This window comes from Amphiura filiformis, chromosome 12, assembly GCF_039555335.1.
Source record: "Amphiura filiformis chromosome 12, Afil_fr2py, whole genome shotgun sequence".
NCBI classification, from domain to species: domain Eukaryota; kingdom Metazoa; phylum Echinodermata; class Ophiuroidea; order Amphilepidida; family Amphiuridae; genus Amphiura; species Amphiura filiformis.
Window position 1 is genome coordinate 37,132,327 of NC_092639.1, and position 15,649 is coordinate 37,147,975.

Sequence of the window (15,649 nt, forward strand, 5' to 3'; positions counted from 1 at the left end):
ATAAGGCACGCTACTGGATAGGGCTCAACCTGACGATTTAGCAACAAAGGTTGAAAACCGCCGAATTTCACTGCAAAAGAACCTTTTCATCGTTCATCGTATCCCTATAACAGATACATAATTAAGTGAAAAACATCGAAACAGTGAAATTTATTGCGTAATTTACGATCAGGTACAATAGTATTCAATTTGTGGAGAAAGTAATTAATATTTCTTATATAACAAAATTATTACAATTTCCGTTGTAAATAATGCAATTATGAAAAATATAGCGGTATCCAGTAGAGAATTTGGATGACCTCTTAAATCAAGAAACGCACAAGCAAAAAGACAACGATTTGTTGTAAAATATATTATTCTTTATAGCACCATAAAGCAATGAATGGATTGGCTATTGTTGTTGTTACATAACCGTATTCCGGTATTATATCATGGACCTAAAAATAGAATAATATAATTAGGATAATGAAATTATGAAAAATTTATTTCCGTTTATCAATATTTCATTATCATATTTTATTATTTATTCTTTTTGTATTATTTTTTTAAATGCAGTTGTTAGCAAGTAACCTTCCTCCTGTCCACAGAACAGCTTTACAAAAATATAATTTGCCCGCAAAAATTATGCAACAAAGAAAATATTAATTATACTTCAAGTTTGCTTTTTCATTATAGAAATTTGATGCACATATATTGAGTTACTGTCGTCGAAAAACAGTGGTATAATTGCCTTTTGTAGTGTTTTAGTCCCAGCGAGCCACACATGCGTATGCATTATGCGTACCCCTAATGGGTAAAGGAGTAAAAGAAGCAGTTCTTATACTATCCGTATTTTTCTATTCTCTATTATCACTAATTGTTTGTACTGCAGTGCTCTTCTATCTTGTCTATTATTATGCACAAAACTCAATCTACTACAGGTTGGCCTTGATTCAGGCCATATGCATTACTTACATAATAGTAATTCGATAATTTTAAATGGGGGCAAACTATTTAATTCCCATTTGTACTTTTAATTTTCACGAATTTAATTGTAAGCAGGTGGGATGGGAACGCCTGATTAAATCTCCCATACGTTATAGGCTAAAGTATAATAGTTGAGTAATGTAGTCAGTATGCGATTGTTCGTGAGGAGGCAAACGTTCAAACTCTTTGAAGGATTCCGTAGGACTTCTGCAACGTACCACAATTTGACAACCTGTTTTCTTATTCTGTGAAGATGGCTGCAATAGGTGGAGAGTGGTCGGAATGCAATCCTTACATAACATTAAACCTATCTCATCCTTTAGCAGCGGCAACGTTTCTGTATTCGACGACTGAAAATTATTTCTTCATTATTGGGGTACCCATACTAATTGCAGTCGGAGTCCTCACCAACTCTGCTTTTATTTTTACTGTATATCGTGTCAGATCCATGCGCACCATTACAAATGCCTATCTGGTGAACGTCGCTGCTGTAGATCTTATGTTTGTTGCTTTCGGAGCGGGGCTTTATCTTTCGAACTACTACTCCTCCCCTGTACGATTTGATTCCCCTTATAAAACATGGATTGGATGTGCTGGATCTTTTGGATTCGTGTATGTCACCTATAGTACGTCTCTGGTTTTAATAACATTAGTAGCCATAGAGAGATACTGTGCCATTTGCAGACCGCTTCAACTTCGAGCTATCAGCGGCAAAGGCCGCACCACAAAACTCATCATCGCATCTTGGTTGTTAGGAGTGCTTCTCGCGGCCTGTGTCGTTCCACGCTACAGTGGAAATGATATCTACTGCGCTATTTGGCCAAACAATCCAACATTTGCGTCTTTTCCACGCGTAATCAAGTTTTGTGTCGCAGCTCATCCTGATATTTACATCTTTTCTGAAGCGTTGAATGTGATTCCGTTTGCTTTATCAATGATTGGGAATCTCTTCATGTATACCCACATCATAATCACGCTTGGAAGACGTCCTTCATTGAAACAGAGCGATGGCAAATTTGACGCATCTGCTCAACAGATGAACCGCGTACGAAACCAGGTGGCACGTCTTCTAATCATCAACGGTCTGATGTTCTTCGCGACACAAGCTCCTTTTCGTGTCACCTCAATCCACAATATGCTGGCACATAACACAGGGACAGGTCTTTTTACGAAAGAAGAATACGGGATATTGCTCTTGATTACTCGTTGTTTAGTAATCATTAACTCATGTGTCAATCCAATTGTATTTTTCCTGACCAGTTCCTTATATCGTCATGCCTTCTATAAAGCATTTGGGTTTGCTTCGAGGGATACTATTAAAGGGGGTGAAGATACCAAGATGAGCACAATATCCGGACGCACCTATTCCGTCCACGAGACAATAACCTGAGTGTTCCTGACTGAGCGAGCAGACTGAGTGCCTTGACGAGCAAAATCAGTTACATACATATTTTATGACATATTCGTGTTCATTCTATGGGCTATATAGAACAACGACAATTCTACAAACGGACGAATAGTTCATACGATAACGTTCTGAAAACATTAGCATATTATGAACAATTTATGCTATTTTATTCTTGGGCCATAATACGTTTTTAGCGCCAATTTGATACCTTTGTTTGTTGCATAAAGATAACTTTACTATGCAGTCAAGTTAGCTCAATCGATAAGGCGTTCGACTATGGTGCGAGAGGTTGCGGGTTCGAACCCTGGCGGTGCCTAGTTCGCTCTCGTGTAAAAATTGAGTTAGCTTGAAATTCCCTGGACAAGGAACTTACTGCTTATTTGTCTCGTTGTAACCCGTACGAAACTCGGGGAGCTGATCCTGGTTGCGAAGGTTATTTGTGGAATGTCTAGGGTGTGCGCTCTTGAAGCAGCAAAGTCCCTGAATTGTTGTATAATGGTTTATGGAATGATGTGGGGCCGTAGTGGTCAGCGACAACCTGTAAAGTGTGCTGAGGCTTGTGGATCAACGTCTAGGCGTTGTGCCTGTGCGTAGCGCACTATAAATCACTGCGCTTTTTTAATTTTTTTTTAAGCATAAGGTGCATATAGCCGAATATTCAATGAAGTGCGTCTGTACTTGACTATGATAACGTATTGTATAATAATTTATATTCTTAAACAATTCACAATGTATCAAAGGTGATGATAATATTATGTAATTGCATTCAGGTAATTTAACAAGGCGAACAGAAATAAATATAAAGATACCAGGAGAAAGAGGGCGTCAAAATAAGTGGTTAATTTAATGTTACCTATTGGAAGATTAGATTATTCAATTTAGGGAAAGTATTGTAATTTGCTGTTAGTATATCTAAAAGACCTTCCCTGTGCAACATATCAAAAAAGGAGAAAAAAGGAAGTTTGGAAACATTGCTAATGTGTGCATAAATCAAAAATGGGTCGCTATGCAGGATCTAATTGTCAAAGTTGAATCTGGGTAAAAAACCATACCAATGCGTTCCTCTCATTATACGGATTCAGAAAAAGTATAGTTCTACCTGTCTCCAATGAACAGTTCTTGAGTTGTAGGCAAAAAAGGTCAAATGTCAAATACATCTGATTTTAATAATAAATGAAGAAGAAGAAGAAACTAAAAGAAAAGGGGTGAAAGATAAGTGGGTGAGGAAAATCTACATAGGAAATGTACACCATCTTGCACACATTTATGCGGCTGAATACGCCACTGTAGTTGGGTAATTATAGGAAACGCCGATCTCAAAAGTTATATTCAGCATATTTAAGGGGTAGGGTATGAACGTTTGGACAGTATTTATTGTGGGACATTAGAGCACATCAGACATATCGAATTGCATTCTGAATACGAAGAATGTCCTTCTGATTTTGTGAAATTCGCAATGTAATACACATTTAACGGCAAATGATTAAAAATTGATATTTTAAAGTAAACTTTATAAATCTGATAATTTATACTTAAAGTGTATGTAGGTCGGATGAAAAGCCGACGATCAATTGAAATTTTGACCTTTCGTATTAAAGATATGGATTTTTTTCCCAAAACACAATCTTCAATATGAAAGGTCAAAATTTTCAATTGATCGTCGGCTTTTCCTCCCAGCTACATACACTTTCTGGATTCCTTGCCCCTATAACTATAAATTGTGCTGTGAACTTGCTCGTTGATTAAGAACTTGTATAAATAGTGTATAACTAAACAAAAACCTGCAAATTTTACCTCATCAGTTTGCAGTTCATCATTTCTAGTCGTGTGCCTGGACTTCTTGTCCAGTGAGCATTATTCTGGCCAGATTAGGCTGGCATATATGCGCGCGCAGCGCGAGAAAATTTGAAAGATGATACACATTGGATTCATTTCGGGTCGGAATCGCGCAAAATGTGCAATTTGACACTATTTCATACCCAAATTAAGGTGTTAACCGAATGTGTTCGTATTTAAACAGAACTAAGAACAAGGAATTGTTTTCTTTGAATGGGGGGGGGGGGGAATCAAAGAAAGAACTTCGAAGGGCATACCAGGGGTAAGACATCAGCAGGGTAGGAAAAGCTTTTTACCAGTCAAGTTTACGGGGACAACTGCGCGTATTTGGAGTTTGGAATTAAATCAAAATACTGGACTTACTATTTTTTCGCAAAGCTACGTTGCGTGTGATACCATCACACTTCATCAGGCAACTGACCCGCTGGACTGGTCATGTAACAGACGGCTAGGGATCGGCTTGATGGCTCTGTCCCATGCGTGAGAAAGGTTGTATCGCAGGCCTCCCCTTTTATTGAGTGGTGGTGATTCTACTCTCTCCCAAATAGCTTCTTTAATGCCTCGGCGATGCCATTGTTCATCCCTGTCTAAAATGGTTGCATCCTCGTTGTTTATGGAATTAGGAATGACCACTTTCTTTGAGATGTAAATAAACAGCGGAGTTTTGCGCTTCTTTGGTGCTCGGCCGCCTATGTTGATTTACTCTGGATTTTAGGGCTTGTTTGGTTTCACCCACATAGGATTCAATGCAGTCTTTGCCAGCACACACAAGTCCATACACAAGATTAGAGGATTTCTCTTTGAGTTGTTTGTCCTTGACATGAACAAGTTTACCACGGAGGGTATTTCCTGGTTTAAACGAGGCTGCAATCCCGTACGCTTTCAGATGTTTCGTGACGCGTTCCGAGGTTCCCGAGATGAACGGTAGCGCAGCCCGCGCTTTAGTAGGTCTACCACCTCGTGCCGTTGGTTTGTTGGTTATCCTGGCTTTTCTTCTTGTTGGCTTTCAAGAATGCCCAGTTCGGGTAGCCACAGTTTTTAGCCACGATCCCTAGCCGTTTGTCACATGACCAGTCCAGCGGGTCAGTTGCCTGATGAAGTGTGATGGTACCACACGCAACGTAGCTTTGCTAAAAAATAGTCCAGTATTTTGATTTAATTCCAAACTTCATATACTACAACTGGATGACTGAAAACATTCATCAACTGCGCGTATTGTTCACGCAATCTTTAGTCCCCAATCAAGATGAATTTAAATGTATAGAGGATGAAGTGCTATTTTAGCCAAAAATCAAGGTATAATACCGAATATTACCTGTATTTTTTTTATAGTAAGCCTACTAAGACCAGGTACGTATTTGCCGAAACGTGGGGAGGAGGGGGGGCATTTGATCTTGTGTCGCACATCCCAAAATGTGGAAGGACATGTCCCCCTGTCCCCGGATTGACGCTCATGCTTGCCATTAATAATACCACAAATAAATCGGTTTAAACTTCACGATCAAGGACGTTCATCACTTGGCCAGCAATTTCATACTAACAATAAACTTCCAACAGCAACCGTCCTAGTTCAATTATTTCAATCAAAATTTCACTCCCATCCTAATGATGACAAATATCATAACTACACCTTTATCTTGAGAGTTCCTCATTTGCTCGTCCTATTCCTTTTACAGGAATTTTTATTATACACATTGTGTTCGAAGCAACATCGATCAAATCTCCCCCATTAGCCCGGTACGTTATATATATTAGCTGTCATGCCAATTTTATATTCAATATTCAATTGCTCGCTAGGAGGCAAACATTCAAACTCTTGTAAGGGACTTCTCTCACTTTACAGGAATTTGACAATCTCTTTCATATTCTGCGAAGATGGCTGCAATAGGTGGAGAGTGGCCGGAATGTAATCCTTACATAACATTAAACCTATCTCATCCGCAAGCAGCGGCAACTTTTCTGTATTCGACGACTGAAAATTATTTCTTCATTATTGGGGTACCCATACTCATTGCAGTCGGAGTCCTCACCAACTCTGCTTTTATTTTTACTGTATATCGTGTCAGATCCATGCGCACCATTACAAATGCCTATCTGGTGAACGTCGCTGCTGTAGATCTTATGTTTGTTGCTTTCGGAGCGGGGCTTTATCTTTCGAACTACTACTCTTCCCCTGTACGATTTGATATCATTTATAAAACATGGATTGGCTGTGTTGGATCTTTTGGATTCGTGTACGTAACCTATAGCACATCTCTTGTTTTAATAACATTAGTAGCCGTAGAGAGATACTGTGCCATTTGCAGACCGCTGCAACTTCGAGCTGTCAGCGGTAAAGGCCGTACCACAAAACTCATCATCGCATCTTGGTTGTTAGGAGTGCTTCTCGCGGCCTGTGTCGTTCCACGCTACAGTGGAAATGATATCTACTGCGCTATTTGGCCGAACAATCCAACATTTGCGTCTTTTCCACGCGTTATCAAGTTCTGTGTCGCAGGTCATCCTGATATTTACATCTTTTCTGAAGCGTTGAATGTGATTCCGTTTGCTTTATCAATGATTGGGAATCTCTTCATGTATACCCATATCATAATCACGCTTGGAAGGCGTCCTTCATTGAAACAGAGCGATGGCAAATTCGACGCATCAGCTCAACAGATGAACCGCGTACGAAACCAGGTGGCACGTCTCCTAATCATCAACGGTCTGATGTTCTTCACGACACAAGCTCCTTTTCGTGTTACCTCAATCCACAATATGCTGGCACATAACACAGGGACAGGTCTTTTTACGAAAGAAGCATACGGGATATTGCTCTTGATTACTCGTTGTTTAGTAATCATTAACTCGTGTGTCAATCCAATTGTATATTTCCTGACCAGTTCCTTATATCGTCATGCCTTCTATAAAGCATTTGGGTTTGCCTCGAGGGATACTATTAAAGGGGTGGAAGATACCAAGATACGCACAGTATCAAGACGCACCTATTCCGTCAACGAGACAATAACCTGAGTGTTTCTGACTGAGCGAGCAGACTGAGTGCCTTGACGAGCAAAATCAGTTTTATTTGCCATATTTTCTTGTTCATTCTATGGGCTAGAACAATGGTAATTTTACAAATTGACAAACAGTGGATGCGATAAGTTCACGAATACAAGTCGTTTGATCATAACACGTTTTTAGCGGATACTTTTGTTTGTTTGAACATGTCATAAAGATAACTTAACTTGAAGCATAAAGTACGTTAGTTAAAGTGTGCAGTCAAGTTAGCTCAATCGTTAAGGCGTTCGACTCTGGTGCGAGAGGTTGCGGATTCGAACCCCGGCGGTGCCAATATGCTCTCGTGGAAAAATTGAGTTAGCTTGAAATTCCCCTGGACAAGGAACTTGCTGCTAAGTGTCTCGTTGTAACCCGTACGAAACTCGGGGAGCTGATCCTGGTTGCGATGGTTAATTGTGGAATGTCTAGGGTGTGCGCTCTTGTAGCAGCAAAGTCCCTGATTTGTTGTTAAAATGGTTTATGGAATGATGTGGGCCGTAGTGGTCAGCGACAACCTGTAACGTGTCCTGAGGCTTGTGGATCAACGACTAGGCGTTGTGCCTGTGCGTAGCGCAATATAAATCACTGCGCGTTTGTTTTCGGGTATTCTATGAAGTGTGTCTGGACTTGACTATAATAAAGTATTGTTATATAATAAATACTATTCTTAAACAACTCTAGATGCGTATTTCTAAAATTGGTTATGGCAGACCATTGTTGACAAAATTAGTATTGAAGTTGGTGGTTGACATGTGAGAAAAATATAACATGTTAATTTGATAAATGACGCAGCTATTGTTGAAACATTATACTTGTGTTATAAACTGTCAAATTGAGTATTGGATGAAACTACACTGGCTTTATGTATCAACTCAAAAATGATTTCCATTTATAAAGGCAATGTTGACTACTCGTGGACTTTGAAGTCAATAGTGGCCCCTATGTGTTTCCTAATACAAAAAGATTGTCTTTCAAGTGAAATCTGCGCAGTGGTGCAGAATTGTTAATGTGGTTCCCATCATCAACTCCCGAAGGTTTAGGAGTTGCAGATTAGGTGAGTTGTGAGGGAGCTTTAGTGGAAACAAGTTTAGGGAAGAGAGAACAGTAGTACTGTATACAAATTGAGTTCAAGAGTAAGGCAAAAAGCAATTGTTTTGAGGTTGGACATTCTAACCAGTTCAGATAGGTGCATAAAGTGGAGAGTGCAGTGACCTTTGTTATGGTGTATACATAAAAATGTGCTTTGATGAATCTAAAAAAGCACCATGTATTGTAACTTGTCATTGTGTAAGATACTTTGATGAACCTTATAAAAGGTATTCTTTGCAATTTGTGTAAGGTAATCTGTAAAACTTTATGTAAAATTATGCATGTGTTGAGATATGTGTTAAAACCAAACGAAGTATGGCAAACCATTTGTGTCATAACATAGCATATAAAACCACACTGTTGGTAATTGTTTAATTAAATAGCTAGCTGTGCATTGCGAAATTCAATAATTTATTGGGCCAGATATGGTGTAAGCCCTTCGTGACATAAATTATGTTGTTCATGTAGTAGGTCAAGACGCATTTTGTAGAGTAAGAACTTTCAATAAAACTTTTTGTCAAATAACAATAAATTGTTTATAATGTTTGTAAGCCTGACCGGGATTTCCCTTAAGAATACCGCGGTGTGTCCTGCCACACCAACTTACCCTGATGGTGGCAGTATTGCTAGCTATTGTTGTTCGAAAAATCTGGGCTTTTTAGAGATCTGCCTTCGCTACATTTACCATTGACTTATGGGTGGCGCTAGCTCCAAATATCCGCTCGGCCATAGCGCTATCCCGCTCCTTTCACATGTTTATTTCAATAAAATCGGTAGTCTACAAGCGAAGATATAGTCAGTTGTGTAAAGTAGTCCTAAACCAGCTTGGGCCACTTTCGTGTATTTGTGTAGCAAAAGTGACTGAATTGCGTTAAATCATGAATCATCTGGTCGGTGCTTTAAATTAAGTAAAATCGGGCATAGCGCTTGAACCTGAACTAAGAAAGAAACCAAGTAAAGTTTTTCTAATATGGAATATTCTTTTGCAAAATTCCAAGACTGGTCTGGAAGGGGTCTGCATAAACCGTACGGGCTAAATAGTAATTGGGGTGTGTCGGGAGATGTATAAAATAGTTGTTCAACAGAAAATGTGCTTTCCATTTGTTTAAATTATGGCGATCTTTCTTTTTTCTGATGTTATCAAATTCATTGAGGTTTGAGGCGATATTTACCGAACCTAAATACCAATAACTGTTCGTCAGAACTGAAATGCACTTGCAATCTACCAGTTTTGAAAGTGGGAGGTGCTTTAAAAATATGGCTCTTAAAAGTAGTATGCACTCGGAAAGTTTGAATGGTTCCCTGGGGCCAAATTGTATAAACGTGTACAAAAAGAAACAGAGTGAGATCATTGAATAACCAGGAATCCGCGCAGTTATATTTTTACCGTATTTAAGTTTATAACATTTGACCCTAGTTGGCCATTCAAACCTTCTGAGTACGTACAACTTTTAAGAGCCCTATTTTTAAGCTCCTCCCTTGAAAAAAAAATTGTTACATTACAAGTGTATTTCAGTTATGATGAATGCCAAGTTTCAGAAATATCACCTCAAACCCCTATGAATTTGATAATAGCAGCACAATGTTGCATAAGGTCCGAAATTGTGTCCCCCACAAAGCTAAAATGCAGCCTCCCTAAATCCGCCATTTTAGGCAAATTCGCTACATTAAGAGCACCTTAATTTTAAACTTATGGAAAGCACATTTTCTATCAAACCACTATTTTACACCATCTCCGACACATCCAATTAATATGTAGCCCGTGCGGTTTATGCAGACTCCGTTCAGACTAGTCTTGGAATTTTGCGAAAAATTATTCCATATTAACTGTCAAGTTTGTATTTACGCTATGGTCCCTTTTATTTTTTTTCTGAAAAGTAAAAATGCAATTGCTAGTGACGAAAGTCAATTTTACGCGACGCAAGCTTGATATGCGCGAAAATGTCCAAAGCGACCCAATTCGTTTTCTGGACGATTTGGTTAATTGAGCATAGCATTTGAGCCCGAAAGAAACAAAGTAAAGTTTTTATGTTAGCCAAGATGTTACTGATTCCACTGTATATAATATTGTTACCATAATCTCTCTCTCTCTTTTTTTGTATAAAAGCGAAATAGCAATCACTTTTATTGTTACAGTCTGTATATTGGTGGGAAACGGTCTCATTCTTCCTTTTCTTTTCCTTTGCCTTCTCGATTTTCTCTTTCATTTTTTTGTCGGGGTCTCTTTTCTCTTTTATTTTTTGTCAGATTTTGTCTATAGCTCTTCCCCCGTCCAACTGACTACGCTACTGGATTGCCGGGTCTATGTCCTATTAATGTTCGTAAAGAATTGTAAATATGAAATGTATGAAAATGTGTACGTGAAGTTTCTTCTTTAAAACCGATTTGATTTGTATAAATATTAAATACGTAAGCTTGATTTCCAAAGATGGATGAATTTCTTGTAATAATGTCACGTTAATGTCATGTTAACAAGGGTCCTAATAATTCACATTAAGGTCCAACCTGTAAATTTCTTCAATCAGTCAACAATGTATTACGCACAAAATGTTTGTTTTCACCATTTCAGCATAGCAACATTTATTATATTCATGTTTTTGCATCTGTTATTGGATTGTTATGTAATCGAAATTGACCATTAGTAAAAATAATAATGCTTTCGTCAGTTAAACAGTCATGAAAACACAAGATGAAAGATCCTTTTTTCTTCACTGTTAGTACAGGTCAGGTCACCATAAAATCACCTGCAAAATGTACCTCACACCTTGAATGGAAACAGGGATTTTCCCCCAGACCCCACCAAGCGCACTCAAGCAGATCCCTGCTGGGGACTAATAAAGGGGTCATGTTTGATGACGCATGATGCAATCATGTCTACAGTAGAATTCACCACGACCTTTGCAGGCAGGACTTAAACCCCATTAAAAGCTATTAAACCAAGATAACACTCATTGAAAACAGCTCAACTGATTAAATCAGATCTTCTCTTGTTAAATCCACACTACACATGTTTCTGTTTTACCTGTGCAATGAGCAATGAGCTGGTATTATAGTTTCAGTTGGGTGAACGATTATAAAGCGAACGCAAGGTAACAATACTGGATGGGCTTTTGTTTACGAAATGAGACAATAGTGTGCATATTGTTAACCAGCGTTCTTGAAAATGAGAAGCTTGATGGTTTGCAGACTTAACACGGTTTGGAAATAATTTCTTCATATTTTTGGTGTTATCTGTCGTTTACATATCCTTCCTAAAACACAAAAGTGCGAATATTTCCAAACATCTACATTAACTAAAAATTTTGGACATGTTACAAAACTATATTTTCTAGAATTTCAGAGAATACTTTAAATATTGGCCGGTTATTTTTCACACAGTGACGTTAACTAGGCAATGTCCTATTGCCTATAACATACACTAAAACACCAAAGTGCAAATATTTCCAAACACCTAAATTAGCTCAAAATTTAGGACATGTTACAAAACTATATTTTCTAGAATTTCAGAGAATACTTTAAATATTGGCCGGTTATTTTTCACACAGTAACGTTAACTAGGCAATTGCCTGTACTTCTAACATACACTACTTGTAGAGGTCACGCGTCAATTGTGAGAGCTCTGTGTATTGTGTATAGGAAAACGGACAGTAACTGCAGTATGGGCAAAAAGGAACCTTTGGTTTAAGATATACGTTATAATTGCGAGGTTAGATGGATAAGAAATTGACCATTAGCAAAAATAATAATGTTATAGTCAATTAAAACATGACAACATAAGATGAAAGATACCGCCTTCCCCTTACTCATTACCTATGTTTTGATATATCTAAAAGAGCACTCAGATGAAAACATCGTACTTCTTGATCTTTCTACTAAATAACTAACTGAGCTCTCCACTAAAGGTGACCATATAAATTCGCCCAGTAATTTCCTCCCATTTTATTAAAAATGTCTATTTACTGAACAAACGGTACCTCGACTCTTATATTTTTATAGTGATTCCAACTTGTTTTCGGTTTGATAAGCAACATCGATCAAATCTCCCCCATTAGCCCGGTACGTTATATATACAAACTGCAATGCCAGTTTTATATTCAATTATTGTTCGCGAGGAGGCAAACGTTCAACTCTTGTTATAAGGGACTTCTCTCACTTCACAGGAATTTAACAATCTCTTTCTTATTCTGTGAATGAAGATGGCTGCAATAGGTGGAGAGTGGCCGGAATGTAATCCTTACATAACATTAAACCTATCTCATCCGCAAGCAGCGGCAACTTTTCTGTATTCGACGACTGAAAATTATTTCTTCATTATTGGGGTACCCATACTAATTGCAGTCGGAGTGCTAACGAATTTTGCTTTTATTTTTACTGTATATCGTGTCAGATCAATGCGCACCATTACAAATGCCTATCTAGTGAACGTCGCCGCTGTGGATCTCATGTTTGTTGTTTTCGGGGCGGGACTCTATCTTGCGACCTACCATGCGTCACCTGTTCGATTTGATATCTTTTATAAAACATGGATTGGCTGTGTTGGATCTTTTGGATTCATGTACGTCACCTATAGCACATCTCTTGTTTTAATAACATTAGTAGCAATAGAGAGATACTGTGCCATTTGCAGACCGCTTCAACTTCGAGCTATCAGCGGCAAAGGCCGTACCACAAAACTCATCATCGCATCTTGGTTGTTCGGAGTGCTTCTTGCAGCATGTGTTGTTCCACGCTACAGTGGTCATGATATTTACTGCGCTATTTGGCCAAAAAATCCAACATTTGCGTCTTTTCCGCGCGTGATCAAGTTCTGTGTCGCAGCTCATCCTGATATTTACATCTTTTCTGAAGCGTGGAATGTGATTCCGTTTGCTTTATCAATGATTGGGAATCTCTTTATGTACACCCATATCATAATCACGCTTGGAAGACGTCCTTCATTGAAACAGAGCGATGGCAAATTCGACGCATCAGCTCAACAGATGAACCGCGTACGAAACCAGGTGGCACGTCTCCTAATCATCAACGGTCTGATGTTCTTCGCGACACAAGCTCCTTTTCGTGTTACTTCCATCCACAATATGCTGGCACATAACACAGGGACAGGTCTTTTTACGAAAGAAGAATACGGATATTGCTCTTGATTACTCGTTGTTTAGTTTTCGTTAACTCATGTGTCAATCCAATTATATTTTTCCTGACCAGTTCCTTATATCGTCAGGCCTTCTATAAAGCATTTGGGTTTGCCTCGAGAGATACTATTAAAGGGGTGGAAGATACCAAGATAAGCACAGTATCAAGACGCACCTATTCCGTCAACGAGACAATAACCTGAGTGATTGATCGAGCAGGCCGAGTGCCTTGACGAGCAAAATCAGTTAAATACATATTTTACTTGACATAATTGTTCATTATAAGTTAGAACAATGACAATTCTACAAAATGAACAAACAGTTCATGCGATAAGTTTCTGAAAACATTTGGTCATAACACATTTATTTTGTTTTATCTGTTCAGTAATAAAGATAAATTTAGGTATTTGAAACATAAGGTGCGTAAATTGGATACTGCGTCGGGAATTGTCTATAATAACGTATTGTTAATTATATTCTTAACAACTCTAGAAGTATCGTGAAGTGATAATAATCATAATACACACAGAAAAGAGAGGCGTTGAAGTGATCTTTTAATAGAGTCTACGTTTGTCCTAGTGAGACGACTCACAATTTGAATCAACCTGACACTAATGAAAGAGTCACCCACTTCACTCATTCATGAGTCCAATATAGGGAACTCTCTTTTGGAGTTATCTCAAGGACAAACTCCTGACACCTAAGAAAGCATTTACATGACTCCGTATTAGATTCCACTTAAGCCCAATGAGATAAAAAGCAAAAATAGTAATTAGTACTGTATTATAGACCTACTGTGCTTACATTAAGTCTTCTATTACCCTGGCAATTACACTTTTTTTTTGTAGATTTGTATGGCGCTTTCAACTACTATGGTTATTTGCGCCAGTACTCACTCCTTTGTCAAATTGCACCTGTATATCTTCATTCAGTCACAAAACGTAATTATCTGCTTCACTGCATCTTAGTTATTTTCTATCTTCTTCATGCCTCGTTGTATATATCTTGCTGTATGTGCTCGTACGATGAATCCAAATTTATTTCTTTGTAGACGTGGTAAAAAAACAAACGGTATCTCTTCAGAGCCAACCCAGGCTGAGTCAGCCAAGGAAGGGCTAGAACGTGGTCAAAACTTTACATGAACCTCCGCTAGCTTGACTTCCTCGCATCCAAGCCTGGTCCCCATTGCCCAAGTTTGCGTTACCCATCCGACACCACGTGGAGGTTTGGGTTGAGTTGCCCGCGAGCAAATACTATGCCAGCTCTGCGGGCCTTGCCGGACTGGCAATTACACGGTGTTCAGTTAGCAACATTGATCAAATCTCACCCATTAGCCTGGTACGTTGTAAAGATGCACACTGTATAATACAAACTGTAACAATAAAAACCATACAAATGAAATTTCGATTCTAAGAAAAAAAAAATTATGGCAACAATGTTATATGCAATGGAAGCAATAACGTCTTGGCTATTAAACAGAAACAAGAGACAACAATTTGAGCCGCTTTTAACATTTTCGCGAATATCAAGCTTTATACATTGCGTAAAATCGCCTTATATGATTAACAAATTGCATTTTTGCTTTTCAGAAAAAAATTAAAGGGGTCATGGCGTAAATGTGATATGCAGTAGAATTAATAATAATAATATCTTGGCGACCTGAAAAACTTGACTTGATGTCTTCCCTAGTTTAGGTTCTAACGCTTTGCCCGATTTTACTTAATCGCCCGAGTTGGGCCACCTTTTGCCAATTTCGCACATGAAGTTTGTACCGCGTAAAATGAACTCTCATGCTTATCGTGAAAGATTTTAGAACAAAAACAAAGGTTTTTCATGTGTTTCATTCACTTAATTGACATTAGTAAAGGAGCAGTACAGACCCTTTTAACCAGGGCGGGATTTACCATATTTGTCATGTTTGGTTCTCTACATTGATGTTGATTGATGGTACAATATTGTTGGGAAGGGCTAAATGGGGGAAAATGAAAGCTTTGATTGCTAGGAATATTAACTTTTAAGTGTCTTTTGGCATTTTTATAGGAAAAAAACATCATTTTCTTTATTTTTTTTTATATCATTGTAAATAAATAAATAAAAAAGTTTTTGATGTTTTTTCGTCGTGTCTGGGCAAACAAACACTTTTTTGGCCTTATGTGGACTATATCACGCATTGATAGTTAAC

General features: G+C 38.3%; 2 protein-coding genes across 2 annotated transcripts; both read left to right on the top strand.

The window, feature by feature from the left end:
* The first annotated feature begins 1,219 nt into the window (after window positions 1–1,219).
* On the top strand, window positions 1,220–2,356 carry LOC140166788 (thyrotropin-releasing hormone receptor-like). Its single transcript, XM_072190278.1, has one exon. It carries the CDS (start codon window positions 1,220–1,222, stop codon window positions 2,354–2,356), a length of 1,137 nt encoding a protein of 378 aa, XP_072046379.1.
* Window positions 2,357–6,085: 3,729 nt separating this feature from the next.
* LOC140166789 (thyrotropin-releasing hormone receptor-like) lies at window positions 6,086–7,222 on the top strand. Its single transcript, XM_072190279.1, has one exon. It carries the CDS (start codon window positions 6,086–6,088, stop codon window positions 7,220–7,222), a length of 1,137 nt encoding a protein of 378 aa, XP_072046380.1.
* The last annotated feature ends 8,427 nt before the right edge of the window (window positions 7,223–15,649 follow it).